This window comes from Schistocerca gregaria, chromosome 5, assembly GCF_023897955.1.
Source record: "Schistocerca gregaria isolate iqSchGreg1 chromosome 5, iqSchGreg1.2, whole genome shotgun sequence".
Lineage (NCBI taxonomy): Eukaryota > Metazoa > Arthropoda > Insecta > Orthoptera > Acrididae > Schistocerca > Schistocerca gregaria.
In genome coordinates this window covers 457,025,928-457,050,372 of record NC_064924.1, presented here as the reverse complement: position 1 = coordinate 457,050,372, position 24,445 = coordinate 457,025,928, and the positions used below count along the sequence as shown (strand labels likewise).

General features: G+C 38.7%; 1 protein-coding gene across 1 annotated transcript in view; it reads left to right on the top strand.

The window, feature by feature from the left end:
- Positions 1–24,445, top strand: part of LOC126272216 (mRNA cap guanine-N7 methyltransferase) — a 107,817-nt gene that overhangs the window by 5,760 nt on the left and 77,612 nt on the right. Inside the window, exons 3-4 of the mRNA XM_049974916.1 lie at positions 7,967–8,223; positions 14,449–14,630. Coding sequence (XP_049830873.1) covers positions 7,967–8,223; positions 14,449–14,630 — 439 coding nt within the window. The remainder of the gene's footprint in view (positions 1–7,966; positions 8,224–14,448; positions 14,631–24,445) is intronic.

The following is a 24,445-nucleotide window of genomic DNA, read 5'->3' as shown; positions in this document are numbered from 1 at the left end:
AACTCACTCTAATGCACTGCAGATTTATAACTGAAATCTGGATAGGCAAAAATAATGAAAGTGTACTGGGATTGTGATTGATTGCTGTGTTAACCAGTTTTTCCTCGAAACCTGCTTGAGGTCTCTGTGATCTACTGGCATTATCCATGTTAGTATAGTACTTTGTCATAGAACAAGGCCATTTCTCTGTGTAAACCAACAACACAAACCAATACTCACATGCAATTCTCCTTGTGGGCCTTTTTAAGACAGTTGCAATTTCCAGGACCTTCAGTTTCATTATTTCTTGTGAGATAGGCAACCCATCTGTCATCTTTATCTTGCACATAGGAAGTAGCCTTTGCTTCAGGTTCAGTACATTTGCCTTATTCCACTTTTTTCTTCGTGCGACCCAACATCACACATTAGATGCATCTAGTCCGTACTTCCTTGCGGCCTTATGGTCTTGTCATCACACACAACTGTAAGTTTTAGGAAGTATTTACCAAAGATATTTGTTTGGAGTGTAGCTATGTATGAAAGTGAAATGTGGTGATAACTAGCTCAGACAAGAGGTGAATGGAAGCTCTTATAATGCGGTCTTGTAGTAGATTGCTGAAGATTAGATGGGTAGATTAACAAATGAGGAGGTACTGAATGAAATTTGGCAAAACAAGAAATGTGTGGTACAACTTCACTAAAAGAAGGGATCAGGTGATAGGACGCATCCTGAGGTATTAATGAATAGTCAGTTTGGTAATGGTAATGAAGGGGGGGGGGGGATAATAATTTGCTGAGGTAGACCTTTGTTCGGCCATGACAAGTTGAGAATTCATGTAGTGGCAGTCGGGAATGTTTGGAGCTGTCCCTTGCCCTTGCCCTGCGGCAGAAGTGCCGAAGGTGTATGTATTTAATTCTCTATTTTATAAAGATTTTTAATATTGCTCTAAATGCCATTATTGGGGCTAGAATGTCTTTACAAAGGTGCAAATGTAGAGTGTCAGACTGGATTACTAAATATGAAGTCGTTGATGTCTGGTCAGATATCCAATTCATCCAAAACATCTTGGTGGGCATGAAGAACAGCCAAGTTGTTCAATTGTTTCTGTTCCATTGTTGATCGGAAATATGACTTAAGACATCTAAGGGCACTAAATGACACTTCTGCTGTTGCTGTTGTGATTGGAACTACTTGGAGAAGCTTAATGCACTTCACTACTTTACATAACTTTTCTCCAACTGTAGGTTCTTGTGTAATGTACTTTCTTACATCACACATGGTGTTATGACTACTTGGTTTTTATTATTAGTGATATCGGCTAACATATTCAAGTCTAAGTGCAGTCTCTCAATGTTTAGGTCATTTTTAAAAAACTCAGTTGATTTTTCGAAATTTGTTTCACCTCTGTTTACTAAAAGCAAGCACTCTTGTTCAACTGCAATGACCTGTGTGAGTCCAGTTGAAGTGAACCACTCAGTAATGCAAGATGTCACTGTTTCACAAACTTCAACGTAAATAACTGTGTAGTATTCCTTTAGAGTTCTGAAAGTGTGCGGTGAGCTGGGTTTGTAGTTTTCATACTTTTTGGCACACTTAGATTCCAAGCAAGTGCAGGATCATCAGCTTGTGAAGGTTTTTCTTTTAAACACAATTCCCAAAAGTGTTCAAAACTATCACTCCTTCCATTCAATATACAAATCAAGCCCTCAACAATTTTTGCCAGATCAGCAACACTTAGATGAGGACATTGAATGTTTTTCATTGACATCCTCTACTCGGTTCATTGCATGACAATAAAGATGTAAAAAGAAATAAGTCTTGGATTGTAACATTGGCTCAAGGTAGCCTGCAAATTTGTAACCTGTCTCTGTTTTGTCCTCTGCAGAAAATATTTCAAAATAACTCTAGAAGTTCTTCAAAGTTTTTCAATATTCTCAAGATACTAGAAGCTTGAATTGTCCATTGAGTTGGGCAAAGGGGTCGTAGACCAGCTCGCTCATTGGCGCTCTCACAGCATATGCTTTTGAAAAGTCCTATCCTTTTGTTGGATTCCCTTACAGTGTTTATTAAGTCCTTGGCTAAAGACATAATATCCCTCATAGATGTCTGCAACTGCCAAGTCTAAACTGTGAGCAGAGCAGTGCAAATAACGTGCTTTTTGATGTATATCCAAAACTAACTTTTTTTAGTCCTTTGAACTTACCTCTCATATTCAAGGCACCATCATAGATAGCACTGTTCTCTTAAGTTATCCTTTGACAAATCAAGACGAGCAAAAACATCTTTTAAAATACTAAACAGAGATGGTGATTAAGTGTTGGGGATCTCATATAAGCCAACAAAGTCTTTGTTGATGATTAAGGAATCATAGACAGTACGAATACAAAATGACACTGGTTCGAGAATCGAAGAATCACTTGTTTCATCAGCCATAATAGAAAAATGTAGTCTTTTTGATTGAAGCCAATACCTTTCTCAACACAGACTCTCCTAGTAGATCAATAATCTCATTTTGAATATTGTGGGGTGTCCACTTATACCCTGAACGCCCTAACCAATCTTTAAACTCAGGTATGTCATTCTTTTGGAGTTCCAACAGTTGAAAAAAATTTGAGTTTACATCTTCGTGCCTCTAATTGCTAGTCCTTGTCGGCATAGAAATTGCACGGTAGTAAAAATTGTCTCAAGGGCTAAACAGCCTTTCTTCATATCACGACACAATAATTGTTGGAGGTTGACTTACAGTATCAGCAACTTGCAAGTGTGCCTTTGTGGTAACAAATTTATCCATTGCAAACTTAATTCACAATACACTAAGAGACTAAAGTAAACAAATAAAATATAGCCATATAAAATATTCCACTAGACACTAAAGTCTGAAAACTAAACACGCCTGCAGCATGCACTGAATGAAACTATCCACACTGAACGACTGCGATAGGAGGGTGGGCTACATATAGCCGTGGCTTCGTAATGTCTCGAAACATCAAGACGACGTGAGGTGGAGGGTTCCAGGTACTTCTGCTCCAGTCCTTTTGATGTCGCTGCGGCCGCAGTGCTGGCGACACCAGACTTTACCTGAAGGTTCGCGCACTGGGACAAACTCTGTAAGTGTGCCTCCAACACCATAACACAATCCTGATTCATACCACTCGTTTTCAGTTAACCTGCTTACTAACATAATAATTATTTGTTTTAACTCATTACTGAATGTAGTTTGAAAGGTAACTATCATCAAACAAGGAAAATAAAAAAACCCAACATAATTTTGTGATTTTACTAATCATAATGTAACTAATAATTTTCTTAAATTAATGGGAGGGTTAAGGCCCCCCCCCCCCCCCCCAACGAATTTCTGAGGGGGCTCGGGCCCCTTCAGGCCCCATGGGTTCGGCGGCTGTGTACATTTAGCATACAACATTATCCTAACCCAATGCCCTACCACTCTCCTTCCTCCTCCCCCCCCCCCCCCTCCTCCCATGGATCCCTTCCTTCCCCCCCCCCCCCCCCCCCCATGGATCTCTGTTCGCACTAGACATATATAAATATAAGTAACAACCCACACCCATCATTGTATTTCCATCTCCACCAGTATACTAAGTTGAAGCTACCATCCACATGAGGGTGCTACAAGTGCTTTACTAGGCATGGCTGAATTGGAGTTGGTTTGCTGCTGACTTCCTCTGATGTTTGAACTGAATAACCCAGCCAGTTATAAAGTGAACGAAGTGATACGTGAGAGGTAAAATCCTAGGGCTGGACAGGTATTGAATGTGTTACCTTTTGGTCTATAATGTGGCTGTTTTATCGCTGAGATTGTCGAGCCACAGTATGGTAAAATGAAATTAATTCCATTCATGATTAAATCAGCCAGCACTTTCTTGAGGAAAAGTGCACAGAAGAAGAGAGGCTCATAATAGAAGAAATAATAATCATAATAAAGCGACATTTTAAATTCATGTTTAATTATTTTTTAAAAATCAGAAAAGGAAAAGTAGATGAGATCCAAAAAGTAACAAATCACTGATGCCTCTCTCTCTCTCTCTCTCTCTCTCTCTCTCTCTCTCTCTCATGCATCAAGTAGGCCTGATCTCCTTATTGCCAATAAAATAAACCACAAGCACTAAAAACAATGAAATATTAAGATTCCTCACAAGAAATGTAACAGAAAACACAGCATTCAAAAATAATTAAAAAAACGTTCATTCACACATGCATTCCCCCTCCCGCACACACACACACACACACACACACACACACACACACACACACACACACACACACACATTTGCAGAGTAGCTTTTGATTTATACCCCTGTTAACAGTTCCATTGGTATCAAATAATCCTCTTTTTGTATTGGTACATGCTCCAGTTGTAAAATTTTTAAACTCCGCATGGTTTTTAACATCAACATGCTCATTATTTAAAACTTCCATAAGCGGTCCATCTATCAGAATAAGTAATACTTTCCTCCTCTATATTTTCTTTAGTAATATTGACTGGAGTTCGAGCAAATTAGCCAAGCCCCCCTAATTCTTACCCAAAACAACAGATCCAAAAATGTAAACCACAGCTGTAGGCTTGCCTGGGTGATACCTTTCCAAAGCAAGCCCTTCTCCACAGTTTTTCCCCTCACTGATTACAGCACTAGAAACTTTCCAAGAAAAAGAAAACCAGTCAGTCACAGACATCCCATTGGCACTCACCTCATGACATGCAAATACATGGCCCCGTCACATTAATGTGGCCACCTGTCAAAACCCTGAATTACAGAGCACAGCAGCATAGAGTTAGTCAGATTCTGGACGATACCAACAGGTATTTGGAGCCATGGTAACTCCAGTGCTGTGGACAGCTGCGCTATGTTTCTCAGTAAAGACTCCGTGGCATGAACGGCCCAATCGAGCCGGTCCCACAGGTTCTCGATCGGATTTAAATCTGGGGAGTTTGACAGTCAGGGGAGTATGGTAAACTCGTTCTGCTGCTCTTTCGAACCATACACGTACAAAGCAAGCTGTGTGACACATTGCGTTAGCCTGCTGGTAGATGCTAATACACCAAGGAAAAGTCAAACTGCAGATAGGGAGGGGCATGGTCCCCAAGGACAGATATATACTTATGTTGATCCATTGTGCCTTCTTGAATGACGAGATTACCCATGGAGTGCCATAAAAACATTCCCCAGATCATAACACTCCCTTCTCCGGCCTGGATCTTCCGAATTCTTGCAGTGCCTTACACGCCAATGGCCAGTTGTCCGAGCGAATATAAAACGTGAGTCATCTGAAAAGGCCACCTTGTACTACTCACGGGATGTTTGGTTGCAGTAGAGGCATGCAAATTCTAGCCTTCGTCGCTGACGAAGAACAGTCGGAATGGGTGCATGAACCAGGCGCCTGCTGCAGAGGCCCATACGCAGCAACGGTCGCGTAACAGTCATTGAGGTGACACTGGTAGCCCCTTGGCTTGTATGGGCAATTAGTTGCTCAGCAGTTGCACATAAATTAGCCCATACACATCACCATAGCCGTTGTTAGGCCTTATCATGTACGGCCCATGGTGCACCACTGTTGCCCGGCGTTGGTTTTGGATAGCACCATTTTGCCATGCACAGTATACTTCAGCCTCGGCAGCACACAAACAGTTTGTAAACTTAACCATTTCAGAAATACTTTCAACCTTGTTTCTAATGTCAATGATATGCCCTTTTGGAAGTCAAATAAATTGCTTCGCTTCCGCATTATGCCAATGACTGCACTGTTTTCCATGTCTCCCACCTCTCCTCCCCTAACACGCTTTACATATCGTCCATTGCAAGTGCTGCCACATGCTTTCTGTGAATGGTTATTGCTTGTTGACATCGAACCTTGGCAGTGATCACATTAATGTAATTGGATCATGTAATACTCAGCCTTAAAGCATAAATGAAGAATTTTATCAAAACAAATTTTGGATCTTTCAAACAACATATATACATTTCAGAGTTGACTCCCACATGATATCATGCCAGTAATGCATCATAAACATTTCCCTTGTCCTAGTGGTAGATATATGTTAGGTCAATTGAATTACCACTTTTAACACATCTCATTTTTACCCGATGAGCCTGTGTTGTTAAAAAGAAAAAATCTTTCTTGTCATTAAATGGACTGTTCACGGAGACAGTGTTCATTGAAATGTGGAAGTCAACAGGGAACCAGCAAGAGGATCTCCACTAGTACCAGCAATAGGCACCATAACAATAGTAACTCCAACAAATTTTACATGCTACCATATATGAAACCAACAAATCAAATATAAGCCACACAAGTCAAACGCACACAAATGTGCCTCACATCCAAGAATTAGACATTGTAAATGAAACACACAGATGTTAATTATGATGTTTCACCTACTGTTCCAAATAGTGGCGAACATTTCCTGTGAGAATAATATTGGTGAATTACCTGGCCAGTTGAAGTGTGATAGATGCTGAGTGATTTTTAAATCAGGGACATACATGTAAAGCCCTGCAGACATCGCTTTCATCATCACGTATGGTGGGATTTTCTGAAGGATACTCACTATGCAAAGTAGAAGAAAGGAAAACACTTGGTCACTGAGAATATTAAAATAAACATCCCACCAAGGATGTTGAAATAAATGTCCTGCTTCATGTTCAGTGTTACTAAATGAGTGGACCCAAGTCATGATACAAAAAACACCCGCCCCCCCCTCCCTCCAAAAACATCACAGATCAAACTCCCTTCAGGCACTACAGGTTAAATGCCTCATTGGGCCATTGGCGGACTTTTACATGTTGCATCATTTGAAAGGAGTAAAAACAGCTAGTACTCTTACTACACTACTTGCTCCCAGTCAGCTGCTTCTGCTATGGCAGCACACAAACAGTTTATAAACTTAACCATTTATTTCTGTGTTGTATGGCTCACTGAGGATATGCCACTGTGAGCACACGCATAGTTGCAATCTCCAGCACGGTAGCAGCATATTTACTATAAACAACTCCTCTTGTGTATCATATTTGTAAGCTGTTATGTTGTGATGTAAAGAAAATGCGTGTTTGCTGCTTATGATTTACTCCAATTCTTGAATACTACTTTTTTTCCCACAGCATATACATGCAGTCATTAAAAGTATCTGTGGGTTAACTACAAACATTTTAAGCATTTTAGTCTCAGAGTATTTTGCCTTTTCTGTGAATCCTATGGCATATATGAACAGGAAAATATTTTTACTGTAGCCTCGTATGTAGTGAGGATACAGTAAAAATATTTTTCTGTTCGTTTACACATTCCTTATTGTGTAAATTTCGAAAAACTCTTCCATATTATAGTGTAAGAAAGGCCTACTGGATGTTAAGTCATTGTCTTTCTCAGTCTCTTGTACATCAGTCCTCTGACAGCTGAAACAGGACAATAGGGTTTCTACAGAAACATGGCTGGGAACATTGACAGCAATAGAAAGTGTACTTCATATGCTTCAGAAAACAGCAGGTGAATTCAGAATGAAACAGCTTGCCGCCTAAATCTTTATACATATTATGACTATACTGTGTAATATAATCTGTTTACGTTGATCATACAGTGCAGGATTTTACAGCCAGTATTTACATCCTTGGTGATTTCCGGTTTATGATTATTCCGACATTGTCTAATGACTATTGAAATGCTTGAGATATCCTCAGAAGATTTAAAGATGTAGTTACTTGATTTACAAACTTAAACAAGTTTAGCAACAGCAAACAGTTTACCTTTATGTGCTTTTTTAATTTTGAAAATCAGCTAACTATGCATTTATAGCTTCTGAGGATCTCTTTAGCATTAGGAGATGAGACATTAGTTCCCGAAAAATGCTTTAGACCAAGGTCTAATGCCCACTAAATAGAAATCACCAATCCATCAGTTTAAAATTGTGTTACATCAGGGTGAAGGAGTGATGTCTGAACCACTAACATTGAGGCCAATAACTATTTTGTGTTTCAGATGAGTATCTAAGCAAAATATGGCAAAAAAACCAACGCGGTTCACCATTGCGTGTGCTTGATATGTGCTGTGGGAAAGGTGGTGATCTGCTTAAATGGAGAAGAGGCAATATTACGCATTTAATTTGTGCGGACATAGCTTCGACATCTGTTGAGCAATGCGAAAACCGATACAAGGAGCTACAGAACCGCAATCGCTCGGATCTAGGTTTTGGACCTGTATTCACTGCTGAATTTATTTCAGCAGATTGTACTAAGGTAATAGTTTGTCATTATCTCTTAAAGGAAATGTACACAGAAACAAAGAAATTTTTTTTTCTTACTTAAATTATTTCCCTGGTAGCCTCTGCTTCTTCCTGTTCTCTCTCTCTCTCTCTCTCTCTCTCTCTCTCTCTCTCTCTCTCTCTCTCTCTCTCTGCCTCCTTCCTTCCCTCCCTCTCCCTCTCCTTTCTTGCCTCGCTCTCTCCACCCACCTATTCTCTCCCCTCTTCAACCTCCCCCCAATCTCTCCTTTTCAGAATTTATGATGCTAACTGCTTTCATTTTTCTGCATGTGTGCCTATTTCAATTTTGTACTTCATACCACAATTTACTTTGTCATTGTTTTTTAGTTCACTGTTGCTTTACATGTGATGATAATTGTCACATCCTAGCATTCGAGGAAGCTACAGCTGCACTTGGATGGTATCAGATGGTTAGCAACTAAGGAAGTTCAGTCAACGATAGTGGGTTTGGAGTCATGAAACCTGGGGCTCCATTGTGGTACTTGATTTACCATCATCAGTCGTCTTTTTACCTTAAGCTTTAGACCTAATTAGGGGGAATCATTGGGTGTGATTGTGGAATGTGTATTTCAGAAAGTAGGGATTTAGACTAACAGTGTAGATCAGGAAGATGATAGAAATGTTATGGAAAGAAAAAAGAAGTTGCTGCCTGCCATAATGTTTTTGGTCAACAAAACAATCTGTGACATGTTATCTTAGAGGCATCTGCTGCAGTAAATTTGTATTAGATTTTGGATGTATGCTGTGGTGGACAGTACAGTTCCTGCCCTTTATGTATCATCTAAATTAATAATTTTGTCTTTAATCATTGTGCCAAGAAACACCTTCATTTCTTACAATTCGTGAGTGCCAATGTATGTTTAGTTGGTGGAGTCGAGCTCCGTATTTTCTTTGGTGGATACCCATCTATTTTGGTCACAACTTTGAGAATAAGTTCATCCAGGGAGGGGGATTGAGCTGGTAATTTTGGCATTCCAGTTTTTGACCACACTTTGAGGAAGCATGAATCCCTGTTTTAGAGTATGAGATAGTGATGGGAACAACCAAATGAAAATGATCAATTTATTTGATTGTTGGAAAACGGTTGACTCATTCAGTTTGTTTTATGTATGGTTGAATTCATTCTTTTGAGTGAAACCAATCATCTCAGTTGGTTGGTGTTTTTTTTTTTTTTTTTTTTTTTTTTTTTTTTTTTTTTTTTTTTTTTTATGTCATTTGGGTGTCAGATCACTTTCCCGACTTGTGGCCCGAGGCAATTTTAATTCCTCTTTTAAAACCTTGGGACGACCATACCTGCCTGAGTAGTTATTGTAATGTTGCCCTTAATAGCTGCTTGGGAAAGACCTTGGGGCTCATGGTTAAGTGCCGCCTTGTCTGGATCTTAGAATCCAGGCAGCTCCTTAGTCGTTTTCAGCGTGGTTTCAGGTGGTGTCGCTCCATATTTGATAAACTGGTCCTGTTGGAGGCAAATATACAGCAGGCTTTCCTGTGCTGGCACCACCTTCTATTTTTTGACATCAAGAAGGCCTACGATACTTCTTGGAGGCATCTTACTCTCAAGCAGCTTCATGAATGGAGCTTCCATGGTTGTCTTTCCATTTTTATTCGGTCCTTTCTCTCGCCATGGTATTTTTGATACCAAATCAGTGGTGTCCTGTCTGATCGCTTTGAGCTGGAGAACAGTTTCCTGCAAGACAGTGTTTTAAGTGTGCCTCACATCAGTCATGTCAGTAGTGAAAATCCCTGTCCAGTGTTCTTTGTTTGTGGATGACTTCTCTGTGTTTTGCTCTTCTTCAAGCCTCGCAACAACAACGACATGTCAGTTGCAACTAGCTCTTCAATGTTTGGATGAATGGGTGCATGGATGCAGAAGAGTAGTTTTAAGTTTTCAACTGGGAAGTCTGTGTGTTCTTTTTAACCCTTCTCGTTCTGTTTTAAACTTTCCTGATTTGAGGATGAGGGACGCTGTTCTTAATTTTAAAGACACAGTGAGGTTTCTGTGCCTCACATTTGACTGTGAACTTCTGTGGTTGCCGCATCTTAAGGAAATGGAAAGACAGTCTCATAAGGCTCTAAGATTTTAAAATGTCTTTGCCAGAGTACATGGGGAGCAGACAGGACTTGTCTGCTCCAGTTCTACAGGGCATTTGTGTAATCTCGGCTAGGGGAGCACGATGTATGGGTCTGCGAGACATTCATATTTAAAGATGTTGAATTTGGTGTGCCACGAAGGGATTCGGATTGGCACTGGTGCATTCAGAACAAGCTCCATACCATGCCTCTGTGCAGAGGCTGGCAAACCATCACTTCCCATGAGGCGATGGCTACTTATTGTATACCAGGCATATAAAACACTGTCCATATCATACACGCCCACATACCGTACTGTTGCCTGGCCTCCAGTGGAAAATCTTTTCCGTAACCAGCAACGGACAATGAGCCCTATGGGATTCGTGCACAGGATTGCCCTTCAGGGATGGGTGTGGCCAGTCTTAATGTTTTACGTTGTTTTTGGCACAGATTTCCACCTTGGCTCCTCTGGAGGCCCAGATTTATTTTAGACTTGACCAGTTTTAAGAAAGATAGTATGACAGATTTTACATTTCAGTCTCTGTTTTTTAACATTTTAGATGCGCATCACGGTTTCACAGTAGTGTACACTGATGGCTCCAAACAAGGGAATGCCCTTGGCTGCTCGGTCATGTTCCCTGACCGTGTCACCAGGGCTCACTTCCGAGGCAAGTGTACTGTTTTCTCGGAGAAGCTCCTCGCGATCCTGAAGGCACTGGAGCAGATGCGTTGTGTTCAGGTCAAACTGTTTCTCACGTGCAACGATTCCATTAGTGCCTTACAATTGTTACAGAATGTGTACCTAGCTGAGAAGTTGACACGGCCGATATATGACAACTATACTTGCTCCAATGGCAGGGAAAGAAGGTGTCATTCTGCTGGGTGTCAGGTCATTGAGGGATATGGGGCAGTGAACAGGCCGATCGGGCTACAGAGGTGGCTTGCCGATCTGGCTGTCAGGAAGACAGGAGACAAGATGTGGCACAATGGCTTGGGCTTGGCTTGTAAAAGACCAAAACTGGTCACCAAATGAAATAAACAACATTCTGTGATCAAGATTGTTTTGTTGAAACAATTTTAATATAAGTGTACTGATCGCTGTTTTTCCTTAGGATAATGTCCAAAAAAATTTTTAAGGGTAGCACTCGGCCTATCATTTCTAAAAGTCACACATACTCGCACTTAGTAGTTCACAAACTATCCCTCATTTCCAACATTGTTTTTAGCAAAACAGGGCGCCACTGTGCTGGAATGCTGCATACTCACCATTTATTGTAGTTGTGCTACATCAACCATCTCCGGAGATTGTGATTAAAGTTGTTGTCCATTTCACACGTTGCCAGTTTTAAATGTCCTGCCCCATTGCTTCATTTAATTGTTACCTACCCATCTCTGTATTGATGATAGATTGTTTCTGATAGATTGTTTCATCGCTGTTATTATTGAATGATTGGATGAGTAAGTCCATTAATCACAATGGATTGATCTGTCACTTTGAATTTATCATACTCTTTATTGAAAGTTGTTATTGAATCATAGTAATAAAAGCATTCAAAGAGATTCAATAAAACATCAACTTTCATGAATGACTCAATCTTGAACAATATTCACTATATGCAAATTAATGCTCCATAGTTTTACAACATGTGCACTCCAACTATAGTGCACTACTTGGCTTTCTCCAAACAGAAATTTGCAACCAATTACACCCGAAGACTACTCATTAACAATTGCCATACCGACATGTACTAAAAAATGAGCTACTGTAAGACTCATTGATGAGCCCAGAGATGCTTAGTCTCACATTTTCGTACTTCACAGAGGTTGCATTTGCTATCATATCAATCGAGATTTGACATTGATATCCTCACAACAGTAAATCGTGCCAATTCTGAAATGATATCAACAACTGGACAGCTGATCACCTGATAAGTGTTTGCTGTAGGAGTGCAAACAAAACAGTACAAACTTTTTTTACACTTTTTGATTCTTCTCAAAAATGTTGACATATGTGAGCCACTTGGTACTGTTCAGAGAGTTTGTGGTTATCTTCATTCACCTTGGAACTGATTGCCTGCATCAAATCTATGGATGGATCTTCCTCTGACAGTGCATTGTGATAGCCCCTACTCTGTATCTACCTCAAGCTGTTGGACTTGCATATAAATTTTATTGTGACTTGATGAGGGTTTAGTTGACTACACCCTTGGAATAAATGCAGCCATATTCCTTCCCCCCAAAAACATCACTCTCTAAAATACAATCTACACCAATCCAGGCACTACAAGAAAAGCTTTTTCTACTGTAGCACTGCATATCCCTATATCTTAACAAACCTGAACTTTTACAGGCTGCTTCCACACTCCAACTATGCCTACCACATTTATACCACATACCATACGTTAAAACTTTCTGATGTTCCTTGATTTTGCCACAGCCCCAGAGAAAAAGACACTAAGCTGTGTACCCATAACAGCTACTGCTTCCGCAAAGATCCCCCCCAACAAGAATAGAAACTGATGATCGATATACAACTGCTTCAGTTCAACTTTAGGTTTGCAAACCATTTGATTGACAAGTTTGTCACCATGTTGGTAGTGCATTAATGGCACATATTCGCTATTGCATCTTGCCACACCACCTACCAGTCATTTAGGATGCTTATTAGCCATCTTTAGTTTTTCTACTTCATTCTTACTCTGCCAGATCAGTCTGTTACCATTCTCCATGTTCTGTCTATATGTGTTTTCCAGTCCAGATCATTGGCATGTCTATCATCACTTGCAGCTCGATAGGTGGGGTCATGATGGTTATTCCACTTTTGCTGCCTGTGACTATATTGCGTTTGAACTTGGCCAGTATTATGTCTCCAGTTTATGGGACCACATTTCATCTTGGTTATGTAACTTGGTGTCCATCATATGTGTGTTTTTTGGTTGCTGATCGATCATTTGTCTTCCTGTACAAAGTCCTGCTTGCTGATTGCAGCAAGAAACTCTTTGAAATCATGGTCACACATAGTCAAAAGCTTTTCACAGAATTCTGTTGCTAGGTTATTCCACAGTGTGTTGCCAGTGTCTGTCTCAGTACTATGCTACATTTAATCACTTTTCAGAGTACCAGCACATGCTACTGATCCTGCAGAAATAAATATCTGAGTTGAGACCTTCATTACATTACTGCATTTGAATGTGAGTGACCATATTTTGTGAGGATGTCGCACTCAGAACTCACATAATCCATTAACTTTCCAGCAGTGTATGCCACTCATAATGTGGTATTTGTGGGTAAGTGATCAGCAGTTTGGTGTCACTGGGTGGATTTCTGTGAGCACAATTCATAAATTTTGTACTTCACTTTTTCACCTTCCTGAACACGTAGTTTTGGAGTGTTAACTTCTATCTGAATAGCTTGAAGCTCACTCTATACCTTGGCTTGGGTCTTCGAAGCTTCAGATTTTTCTAGCTCTATTTTTACCAATGTGGCAGTCAACTTCTTTTCAGTCAAATTATGCATTTTGTCATGCTGTTCAAAAAACATATCAAATGGCTTAAAAAAGAAAAAAAAAATCTTGTTGATTTTTTACATCAATGGTCAAATTTTTTACTCTTTTTCTCTATTCATTGGATTTTGTTTTTAAAATGTTTGCAGTGTTTTTATCTCATTACTCACTCCATTTAACAGGTTATTATATTGTCTTTTCCCCTTATTCTTGAACTTTTTGTTTTAGTGGTTCTGCCTGATTAACAGATAAGCTGTTCTTTGTGCTAATACTGTTTGCACATCTGCGATAGCCTCTACAGATGTCTTCTTCTCCTCAGATGTAGAGATTTTTTTACTTATGGCCCTTTGTGAAGCTATAATTTCATTTATTGTCATGACTTTTTCACTTACGCCGGAAAGAATCTTGAGACAACCTCTAAAGCTTACTACCTTAGTAGTGTGGTCTCATTGTCTTCAATTTATTAGCTTGGTGGAAATGTATGTAAATAATTTTTTATTATCTTACATTGTTGATGTTTTATGTTTTGAGTTATATCTGTAGTCTGCCTTTGAGTCGATGAAGATGATCTTAAAAAGCTAAGATCCATAAAAGTGAAGATGTAATGGACATTTTTTCTCTCTTTAGGTCCGTTTAAGAGAACGGTACAAAGATCCATCAATTGAATTGGACGTGGTAAACTGCCAGTTTGCATTCCACTATTGCTTTGAAAGTTTACCTCAAGCAGAGTGCATGATACGCAATGCTGCAGAGTGTTTAAGAATAGGTGGCTTCTTCATAGGTACTATACCAGATGCATATGAAGTCATGTGAGTACATTTTGTGTAATGATGTATGCAGGTAATTGTAGTTTTAGACTTAAATTAAAAATATTTTATACTTAAAAATATTTTATAGTTTTAATATAGTACAATATTAAGTAAAACACAGTAAAATACAACAAATAACTGTAGTTAGTGGAATCATTGGATATAGATGAACTATTTAAGAAAGCTGGTGCTGAAGAGGTTCCAATGGAAAGAATAACTCTCTAAATACCATGGGTGTAGAAAATAAAAGTGTAAGAGGAATGTTTCCAATTCTATTCTTGATGATTGTGTAAAATTGAAAAGAGGTTGTAGGGAAGCTCATGGCCACACTTTTTAATTGCGATCAGTATGCGAAGACACATTCAGAGTATCAGGTAGAAGGACTGGTGGCACGTGTAAACATGTTCAGAGCACCCAGAGACAGGTACAATGGCGTGCGTGTTAACGCATCCAGAGCAGTTCAAGGGTTAATGAAGTGGAGAAGTTGAAGGTAGCTCGCATGTTTCTTTGCACGTGAAAATTATGCGTGCTGAACACATTGTATGAGAGTGAACAAAAAATTAAGGTGTACAGTGTTCTTTTGTGCGTGGGAGGGGAGGAGGGAATGTACCAAAATTAATGCTAATGTAAGAAGCATTGGATGGGTCACAGTAAACGGTTTATTCACATGCATAGGTCAGTTAAAAAGATTATGCTACTGGAGTATAGAGAAAGAAATTGAATGTAGAAACATTTTATAAATTTGAATACAGATGCCAGTAGGAAATATTAAGGAATTGTGCTATTTCAGTCAGCAAAGAAACTGCCAGGATATTGTTTGTTAGTAAAATCTTGTAAGTGAGGCTGTTGTATGATAGTTGTGTAGAATGTGCAGAAATTGACAAATGCGCGCATCCCTAACAGGGAAAAAGCCAACCTGCAGCTTGTTAATCACATTTTTCATAAAATTATACAGAAGTTCATGAACATCACCGATTCCACATAGCAGACTTTGAACCATTTCCTTCACTGTTTCATGTGAAATGAGAGTTGGAATTGAGTTTCCAAAAGTTTTGACATTGTTGGGTATAAAAACTACTCTAGAATATAACTTTCTGCTTTGATCTTGCTACGACTTTCTTTAATAAATAAAAACATTTCTGGGTAATTATGTTTTGGTTGTAGGTTGTACACATCAATTAACCCATACAAGTTCTGACCGATATTTCTCTGTGTCATTTCCATTATAAATTCAATAGTTGCTATTGTTGGTGTAGTTTGAAGAGAGGCAAGGCGTTATTGATAAAAACTTATTCATTCTGGATGTCAGTGAAACATCACGTAAAAGATTGAGAGATGGTGAAGTTTTCACGCTAGGCAGAATTTCTACTAAACAACACCTCACCCATCTGCCAAAAAGTCTAAATATATTGCTAGCATTATGCAGCTATCAAGGGTATTAGCATTTATGAATGGTCAAAACAAAATTTGTAATGGAATTTCTTATCAAAGGTCACATGGTGGATTCAGCATAGTGCTCAGAACTGAACGAATAAGGAAAATAACAAATTATGAAAAGAATTGCTGCCCAATAAGTACCTTCGGGAAACAAAGCTTATTTCTAAGGGAGGAAAGAGTAATGGGTTGAGGAGGGTTGGAAAGGAAGGGCATGTCATCCATGCCTCTGGGTGAGCAGAATTTGCCTGTCTTGAGAACATGGTTAAAATATTGTATTCTTTTTGTGACAACAACATTTATTCACCCTGGAGCAAATACAAATAAAAAGAACATTGATATTTAGAAAGCAGTAAGCATTGACATTTTGCCTCATTTCTGCATCTTGTTTCCTTTCTAATTCTCATAAAACATAATTTCCATTAGTGGCCAAAACTGTATTGTTGTTGAGACAATTTTCATAATAAAAAGCTTTGTAGTACTTCTATTTATGTCTCATTTATGCACAGTGTAAACTTTTTTGTTATCTGTGTATTGTTAAACATAAACAATTTTTCACTGTTAAGAGAAAGCAAACTTCAATGTATGAAAGGGGGTAGGACATCAAACGGGCTGACTTGGAGCAGGAGAGGCACCACAGAACATTTTATTTTCTACTGTCTATACTTTTACAAATAAATTCATAAAACTTTGTCAGCATGACCAGGAAGGATTCAGGATTCACACTCAAAGCAGTGGAAGTGCAAAAACATAACAAAATAAATTTTTTTAGGTATGAAATCTCATCATTAATTCACTTACTGTTGGCTGCATTTGTTCCTACAGGTACATTTTTCTTAAAAAGTGAGAGAGACTGTTCGATGAATTTTGCACAGCATACAAACCATACTTACAGGTGTATGAAACTCTAGGATTTGCCAAATCTATTAAAAACTGTGGTAAAAATTGAGATAATTAACATAAAGTTTAAAACATAACAGCTCATTCATTTTTTCATAAATTAAATAGATTCTAGAGTTTCAGACGCCTGTAAGTTTGGTTTGTATGCTGTGCAAAATTCATCGAACAGTCTCTCTTACTTATGAAGAAAAGTGTACCTATAGCTACAAATGCAGCCAATAGTAAGTGAAAAAATTATGAAATTTCACATGTAAAAAAAATTATTTTGTTATGTTTTTGAACATCCGCTGCTACGAGTGTGAATCCTGAATCCTTCCTGGTCATGCTGACAAAGTTTTGTGAATTTACTTGTAAAAGTATAGACAGTGGAAATTAAAATGTCCTGTGGTGCCTCTCCTGCTCCAAGTCAGCCCGTTTGACATCCTACCCCCTTAAGACCACAGGTTATGTCAAAAAACAAAACATTATTATAAAATAGTAAATTTTCCAATGTGTCAGTGTGGACTGAGGATGGGTCAGAATTGGGGGGGGGGGGGGGGATGTCACCAAGGAAAGGATATGGGGCAGAAAAACAGATGTGAATTAGATGGGGGGGGGGGGGGGGGAGGGAGGAGAGTAGGAAAATAGGCAGAGGATGGCAAGTGGGGGGGGGGGGGGGGAGCTGAGGAAGAAGAGAAGGCTGAAGGGATGGAGGGGAAAGAAGAAGAAAAGGGAGGGTTGATGTTACTTCAATCGTATGTTTTCACTAAATTTTATATAATAAAGATAATGATATTTATTTATTTTTTCAGTAGATTATTCTCATTTAAAGTAGATCATTAAGCTGAAATCTCATGAATATGTTTATAAAATGTTAGTGTCACAGAGCATATTACTGGGAGGGGAAGGGGGGAGAAGAGGAAGGGAGAATGGAAAATGCAATATGCGACTATGATATATTATTCAAGTACATGTCAGGAAGAGGAAACATTGTGTGCATAATCCACATATAATAGAAAAGAAATGTACACCTCTTTCAGTTTGGCATAAAATTTAAAATTAATTATGAAGGTGAAACCTTTTGAGCCCACAGATGGGCCTTGTCTAAAAGAGAAAACATCTTGAATAAGAAATTTTCTTAACATCTTAGGGTGAACTGGGATAGACAGACAGAGGAGGAAGGGAGGGCACTAAGGGCAGGGAATGGGGTAGATGAGATAGATGTTGAATTAGTTGATTGGGGGGGGGGGGAGTAGGAAAGTAGGCAAGGGAGGGGTAAATGTGTAAATTTTGCCACAGGCATCTGATGGCTATTACTCGAAACACGTCGTAAATGAAGTATTTAGTGACAAAGACGTTCCCATGGAATTAGTACATGCCAGTTCAACAATCATAGTTGCTGGTGAGTGGTGGCATGTGAATCTCTCGGCAACCCACAGGATGTTGTTTTCAGTGGTTGAAAGATACGGAAAACATCCCAATCAGGGCAATAGTTGGAACACCCTCAATATTGAGATAGGTCAGGACTGCACAGGCAGTGTGTTTTATTGTATTATCTCATTGAAAGATACTGTCATGGAGACTTTGAAGATACAGAACTGGCACTGGTCTTAACACATTGAAAGTATAAAGATTGCTGTCGAAGTTACTGGCTACTAGAAACAGAGTGGGTCATGTTGTATATCAAATGGCATACTATTACATTAGGTGCTGGGCCCATATGGTGATGAGAAATACACTACTGGCCATTAAAATTGCTACACCAAGAAGGAATGCAGATGATAAATGGGTATTCATTGGACAAATGTATTATGCTAGAACTGACAAGTGATTACATTTTCACGCAATTTGGGTGCATAGATTCTGAGAAATCAGTACCCAGAACAACCACCTCTGGCCGTAACAACGGCTTTGATACACCTGGGCATTGAGTCAAACAGAGCTTGGATGGCGTTTACAGGTACAGCTGCCCATGCAGCTTCAACACGATACCACAGTTCATCCAGAGTAGTGACTGGCGTATTGTGACGATCCAGTTGCTCGGCCACCATTGACCAGACATTGTCAGTTGGTGAGAGATCTGGAGAATGTGCTGGCCAGGGCAGCAGTCGGAACATTTTTTGTATCCAGAAAGGCCTGTACAGGACCTGCAACATGCGGTCGCGCATTATGCTGCTGAAATGTAGGGTTTCGCAGGGATCAACTGAAGGGTAGAGCCACGGGTTGTAACACATCGGAAATGTAACGTCCACTGTTCAAAGTGCCGTAAATGCGAACAAGTGGTGACAGAGATGTGTTGCCAATGGCACCCCATACCATCCTGCCGGGTGATACGCCAGTATGGCGATGACGAATACACTCTTCCAATGTGCGTTCACCACGATGTCGCCAAACACAGATGCGACAGTCATGATGCTGTCAACAGAACCTGGATTCATCCGAAAAAATGACGTTTTGCCATTCATGCACCCAGGTTCGTCGTTCAGTATACCATCGCAAACGCTCCGGTCTGTAATGCAGCGTCAAGGGTAACCGCAGCCATGGTCTCCGAGCTGATAGTCCATGCTGCTGTAAACGTCATCGAACTGTTTGTGCAGATGGTTGTTGTCTTGCAAACGTCCCCATCTGTTGACTCAGGGATTGAGGCATGGCCGCACAATCTGTCACAGCCATGCGGATAAGGTGCCTGCATCTCGACTGCTAGTGATACGAAGGCATTGGGATACAGCATGGCATTCCATATTACCCTCCTGAACCCACCGATTCCATGTTCTGCTAATGGTCATTGGATCTCTACCAATGCGAGCAGCAGTGTCGTGATTCAATAAACCGCAATCGCAATAGGCTACAATCCGACCTTTATCAAAGTCGGAAACGCGATGGTACTCATTGCTCCTCCTTACACGACGCATCACAACAACGTTTCACCAGGCAACGCTGGTCAACTGCTATTTGTGTATGAAAAATCAGTTGGAAAGTTTCCTCATGTCAGCACGTTGTAGGTGTTACCATCGGCGCCAACCTTGTGTGAATGCTTTGAAAAGCTAATCATTTGCATATCACAGCGTCTTGTTCCTGTTGGTTAAATTTCGTGTCTATAGCATGTCATCTTCGTGGTGTAGCAATTTTAATGGCCAGTAGTGTACATTCTGACAAAATTTGTTCTGGTTGGAGCCTCTTCACATGGATATGTTTATTGTGATGCTGCATGCAGAACCGGAACTGATGTTAAAGGAGACTTGGTGCTACTATTATGTCTAGTGTTGTCTTTGCTCATACCACTGTCAGTGCGCCTATCTCTGCTGCCACGTGCAGGGAAGCCACAACAAAGTTAATTTTGTTGACAGTCTGTGGTACTCCAAACATCATCACACTCTCCGTGTGGATACTTGTCTTACTGTAAACGAGACATTTACTGACTCAAGGTATGTGACATCACTGTAGAATCTTACACGGCTGAACAAGCAACACGCCTGCCCTCTCTGACACTAACTGTGTGAGTCTGTTGAGTATAGTCTTCCTGAATCCATTGATTTCTTATTCACATGTCAGTTGTGGTATCCCAGTCGACAAATCGGCAGTATCGCTGAACGATAAAACTGCAGTCTTGGTAGACTAAGATACTGCTGATGTCAAATTACAACACTTGCTGGTAGACTTTTCTTCTTCTTGCAGAAAACCTTAATTCAAATGCAGTTTTTGAATGAAATTACCACTGTGCATGTATCCTTAAATGAGTCATTCCATGTCAAATCAACACATCTATTTTACCTCACCCTCTTAGATTTTGCTGAAAGTTGGTATACTTACAGTGGGTGCTGAAACTAAGAAAAATACCAAATTTCAATTTTTTACCTCAAACCATTCCTGAAATATGGTCATGTAAACTTTTTGAAAACTGGCCAAAAATGTGTGAACGAACTTTTTTTAAAATTGCCCTAGGAGCTGCCATAATTGAGCTAGAGAACTGGGTAAGGTGTCATTTTGCAGCATTTTTCATGCTCTTTCCAGTGATAGACAAAAAAAAAAAAACATAGCTTCTACTTAATAACCTTTTTCAAAATGGTAATTAATATTTTGATTTAATTTTTTTACAAAAAGTATATAATTGAAAATTTTCAAAATATTTCCATAACTACTTCATACTATCGTAAATCACATGGCAAAATATAAATGTGGGATGATGATGGGTTCATTGTTAAAAAAAATTATTCCGGACTCTTGTTTTTCACAAACGGCCGTAGTTTGACCAAATTGACTTTTAGCAAACAGGAATTTCTTTAAAATATACTAAAAGGTAAGTAAAAAAAGCATTAGAAATATCAAAACATCACCTTATTAAACCAAAACTAATCAGCATATTTTATAATTAAGTTGACTGCTTATTTTAATTTCATTCAACTTCACTAACAGTATATTAACCGATATAACAAAAACAAGAAATTGAGCATTTAACTACAAACTGAAATAAAGTATGAATAAGTAAAAGTATTTACATAATAGTTCTGCTCCATGATGATTGAAATGGAACTATGAAACAAATTAAATATGTAATGCTTGTTTTTGAGTAACAGTAGGTACTAACAATAATTTTGAAACAACTTTCTACAAAATAGACATTAACACTAAACTGAGACAAAAATTAAGTTTTGAGTTAAAAGCAGTTTCCCAATAAGTTGTCTTGGAACTTCATATATTACATTTTAATAAAGCTGACTGGGTTTGGTTTACATCACTTTCATTAAGAATGTATGTTCTCCCTGTCTCTCCATGTACAGGATAAGAGAATGACTTAGCTGGTCGACATGGATGAAGAAAAGCTATTTTCACTTCATCAAGTTCTTCGTTTTTTTTTCTAAAATGTACCCAAGCCACCAGTTTCTGCCATATACAGTGGTGACATAGCCTGATACATCTTGTAACTTCAGTTTCTCTGGTGATGTAGTTACTTCCCTCTCCCAACTCTGCATATCACCTGAGAAGTATTTGACTGTTAATTTTGATGTAGTGTTGGGAATGAAAGTGTGAAATTGCTGTGTTCCTTTGATTGTCAATGCCTCTTCAATCGTTTTTTTAAGAATATTTCTGAAGCAGCGTAGCCTTCTTGAGTGGAATATGCAAAATCAACATTTGTGATATTACCTACTGCCCACTCAAATAGATCTTGTGCGGTTTGGATCTGATTTTGGTATGGCCTTTGCAAACTTGCACGAGCTGCCAGTCTCTTTACTGAACCCCCTACTCCATTACAAGGCCCTTTCCCATGTGCTGTGGCTGAAAAGTGCCACTCAGCTTTTATGTTGAAGTCTTCCTCATGAAGGCAAAAGTTCAGGAAGTTTTTCTTATTTTTATACTGAGCGGCAGAACCGTCAGAATAATAGTATATCTTTTTCGGAATCATTTGAAATTTATTTGTTAGATATGAAATTAGCTTCTGTTGAAAGGTGTAAACCACAGTTGTATTGTACTCCAGGCAATCAGAAACAATGACAAAGCTCATATGCTCAATTTTGTCTTCCAGTTCGTAATACGTAACAAAAGGATGAATGGTAATCTGTTTGTATTGTCCAGTGGAAACTCTGAGCTTCATCCTGTAGAACTATACTATAATTTTCTGAAAAATCACATATGACAACAAACTCAGATTCCATAAGGTTTTCTCTTGTGAAGTTAAGGAATGTTCGTTGTTGCTTGGCAATGAAATCATCCCGAATCAAAGTTGACATCTTACTACAAAATAAATCTATGGATTCTTCAGAAGTTTTCTGAACAATTTCCAGATTACATCAGTCAGCTGACATCTACTGTCGGAACTGAACTTGTTCAATTAAGTTTTCATGAAAAGAGTCTTTTAAAATTTTACGTACGACAGTTTCTCCTGGGCAGTATTCACAGTTTCCCATGTTGCAATTAACTAATGATGGGTTGCAAAGCATTCTTGCAATGCACTGCTTATAATTGTTTAAGCTGCTGTTTGTTACTGCATTTACTTTGGCATTTTCTATCATTAATTTTATGTTTTGGTGAGTTGTTCACACGCAGACAGTGTGTGTTGTACTCCGGCCAGCTAATACATAATGTTTTGGTCTCAACTCAGCAAATTTAGAGAAACCTATTTTTATGTTACGAAACTTGTCTTTAAAATGCTTGTAAGCTTCTTTAAGGTTACACTAAATAAGTCTCTTTGATATTTTTGTTTTATTTCCAAATGTTTCTGTAATTGTCACACAATCTTTAATACCTGGCATTGCCCTGAAAACTTCATCAATTTCATAAAATGAATGTACAGTTTTGACAGTTTCTGTTAGTAAACACTTCTCCGGTTTTAGGTTTGGACCTTCCATGAATCCTTTCTCTTTCCAATTTTTTTTGGACTGCCGAACAATGTAATTAGGAGCATTAAATTCCCTCATTATTTTCCTGACTCCACTTTTCAGGTAAACGTGTAAGAATCATTAGGTTTTTCCTCTACTTATAGAATTTTTAAAGTTTCTTTTAAAATTTTCAAGAATGGATTCATCAGTATCTGACGAAGAAGTTTCAGCAGAAACAAAAAAATTTTTTGTCATTGATGAGATTTTCTTCACTTTTGATTTGGTGTAATGCCTAGATGTTAGTTTTCTCTTGTCAATTGGGGACTCACCTAGTTCTTGAAGTGTTGTGTTAAATGTTTTAACAGCTACTGAAATTGGAGTGAAGTTAGGGTCTTCGTCTCGGATGATTATCTCTGATCCAGAAGATTCTTCTTCAACACTTTCATCACTGATGGGCCCCTGGTGTCTTTTTCAATTTGGTTACATCTTTCCTACATTTATCACAAATCTTGGCACCACTTGGTATTTGAGGAAATAATTTGGTCATCCATATTCTGACATTTCTCAGTTTTTTCTGTCTCTAATAAAATGATTTGACTTCTTCAATAGATTGCAACACTTTACTCTTACCGCACTGCACTTTTTACTTAGTTCCATATTTATACAAAAACCATTTATAAACTGTCCTTCAATGTATAGATTTACTTGAAAATGAACTATTAAATATAATAGATACAGACTGGTCAACACAGAGGTACCAATTGATTTGCACTAAAACCACAGTGCACAATAATGCTGTAGCCACACAAAGCCTTAGAAGGTAACAATGCAGACTACATTATCTCAACAATGGTTCCAGTCTCTGAATTATTGTACAAACATCAAGCCCTATGTATACAGTCCTCTACTGACGTACAGGACTGACGTAAAGGACAGTTTGGTCAAACTAGAGCCGTTAGTGAAAAACATTTTGCCATGTGATTTATGATAGTATGAAGTAGTTATGGAAATATTTTGAAAATTTTCAATTATGTACTTTTTGTATAAAAAATTAAATCAAAATATTAATTACCATTTTGAAAAAGGTTATTAATTAGAAGCTATGTTTTTTGTCTATCACTGGAAAGAGCAAGAAAAATACTGCAGAATGACACCTTTCCCAGTTCTCTAGCTCAGTTAGGGCAGCTC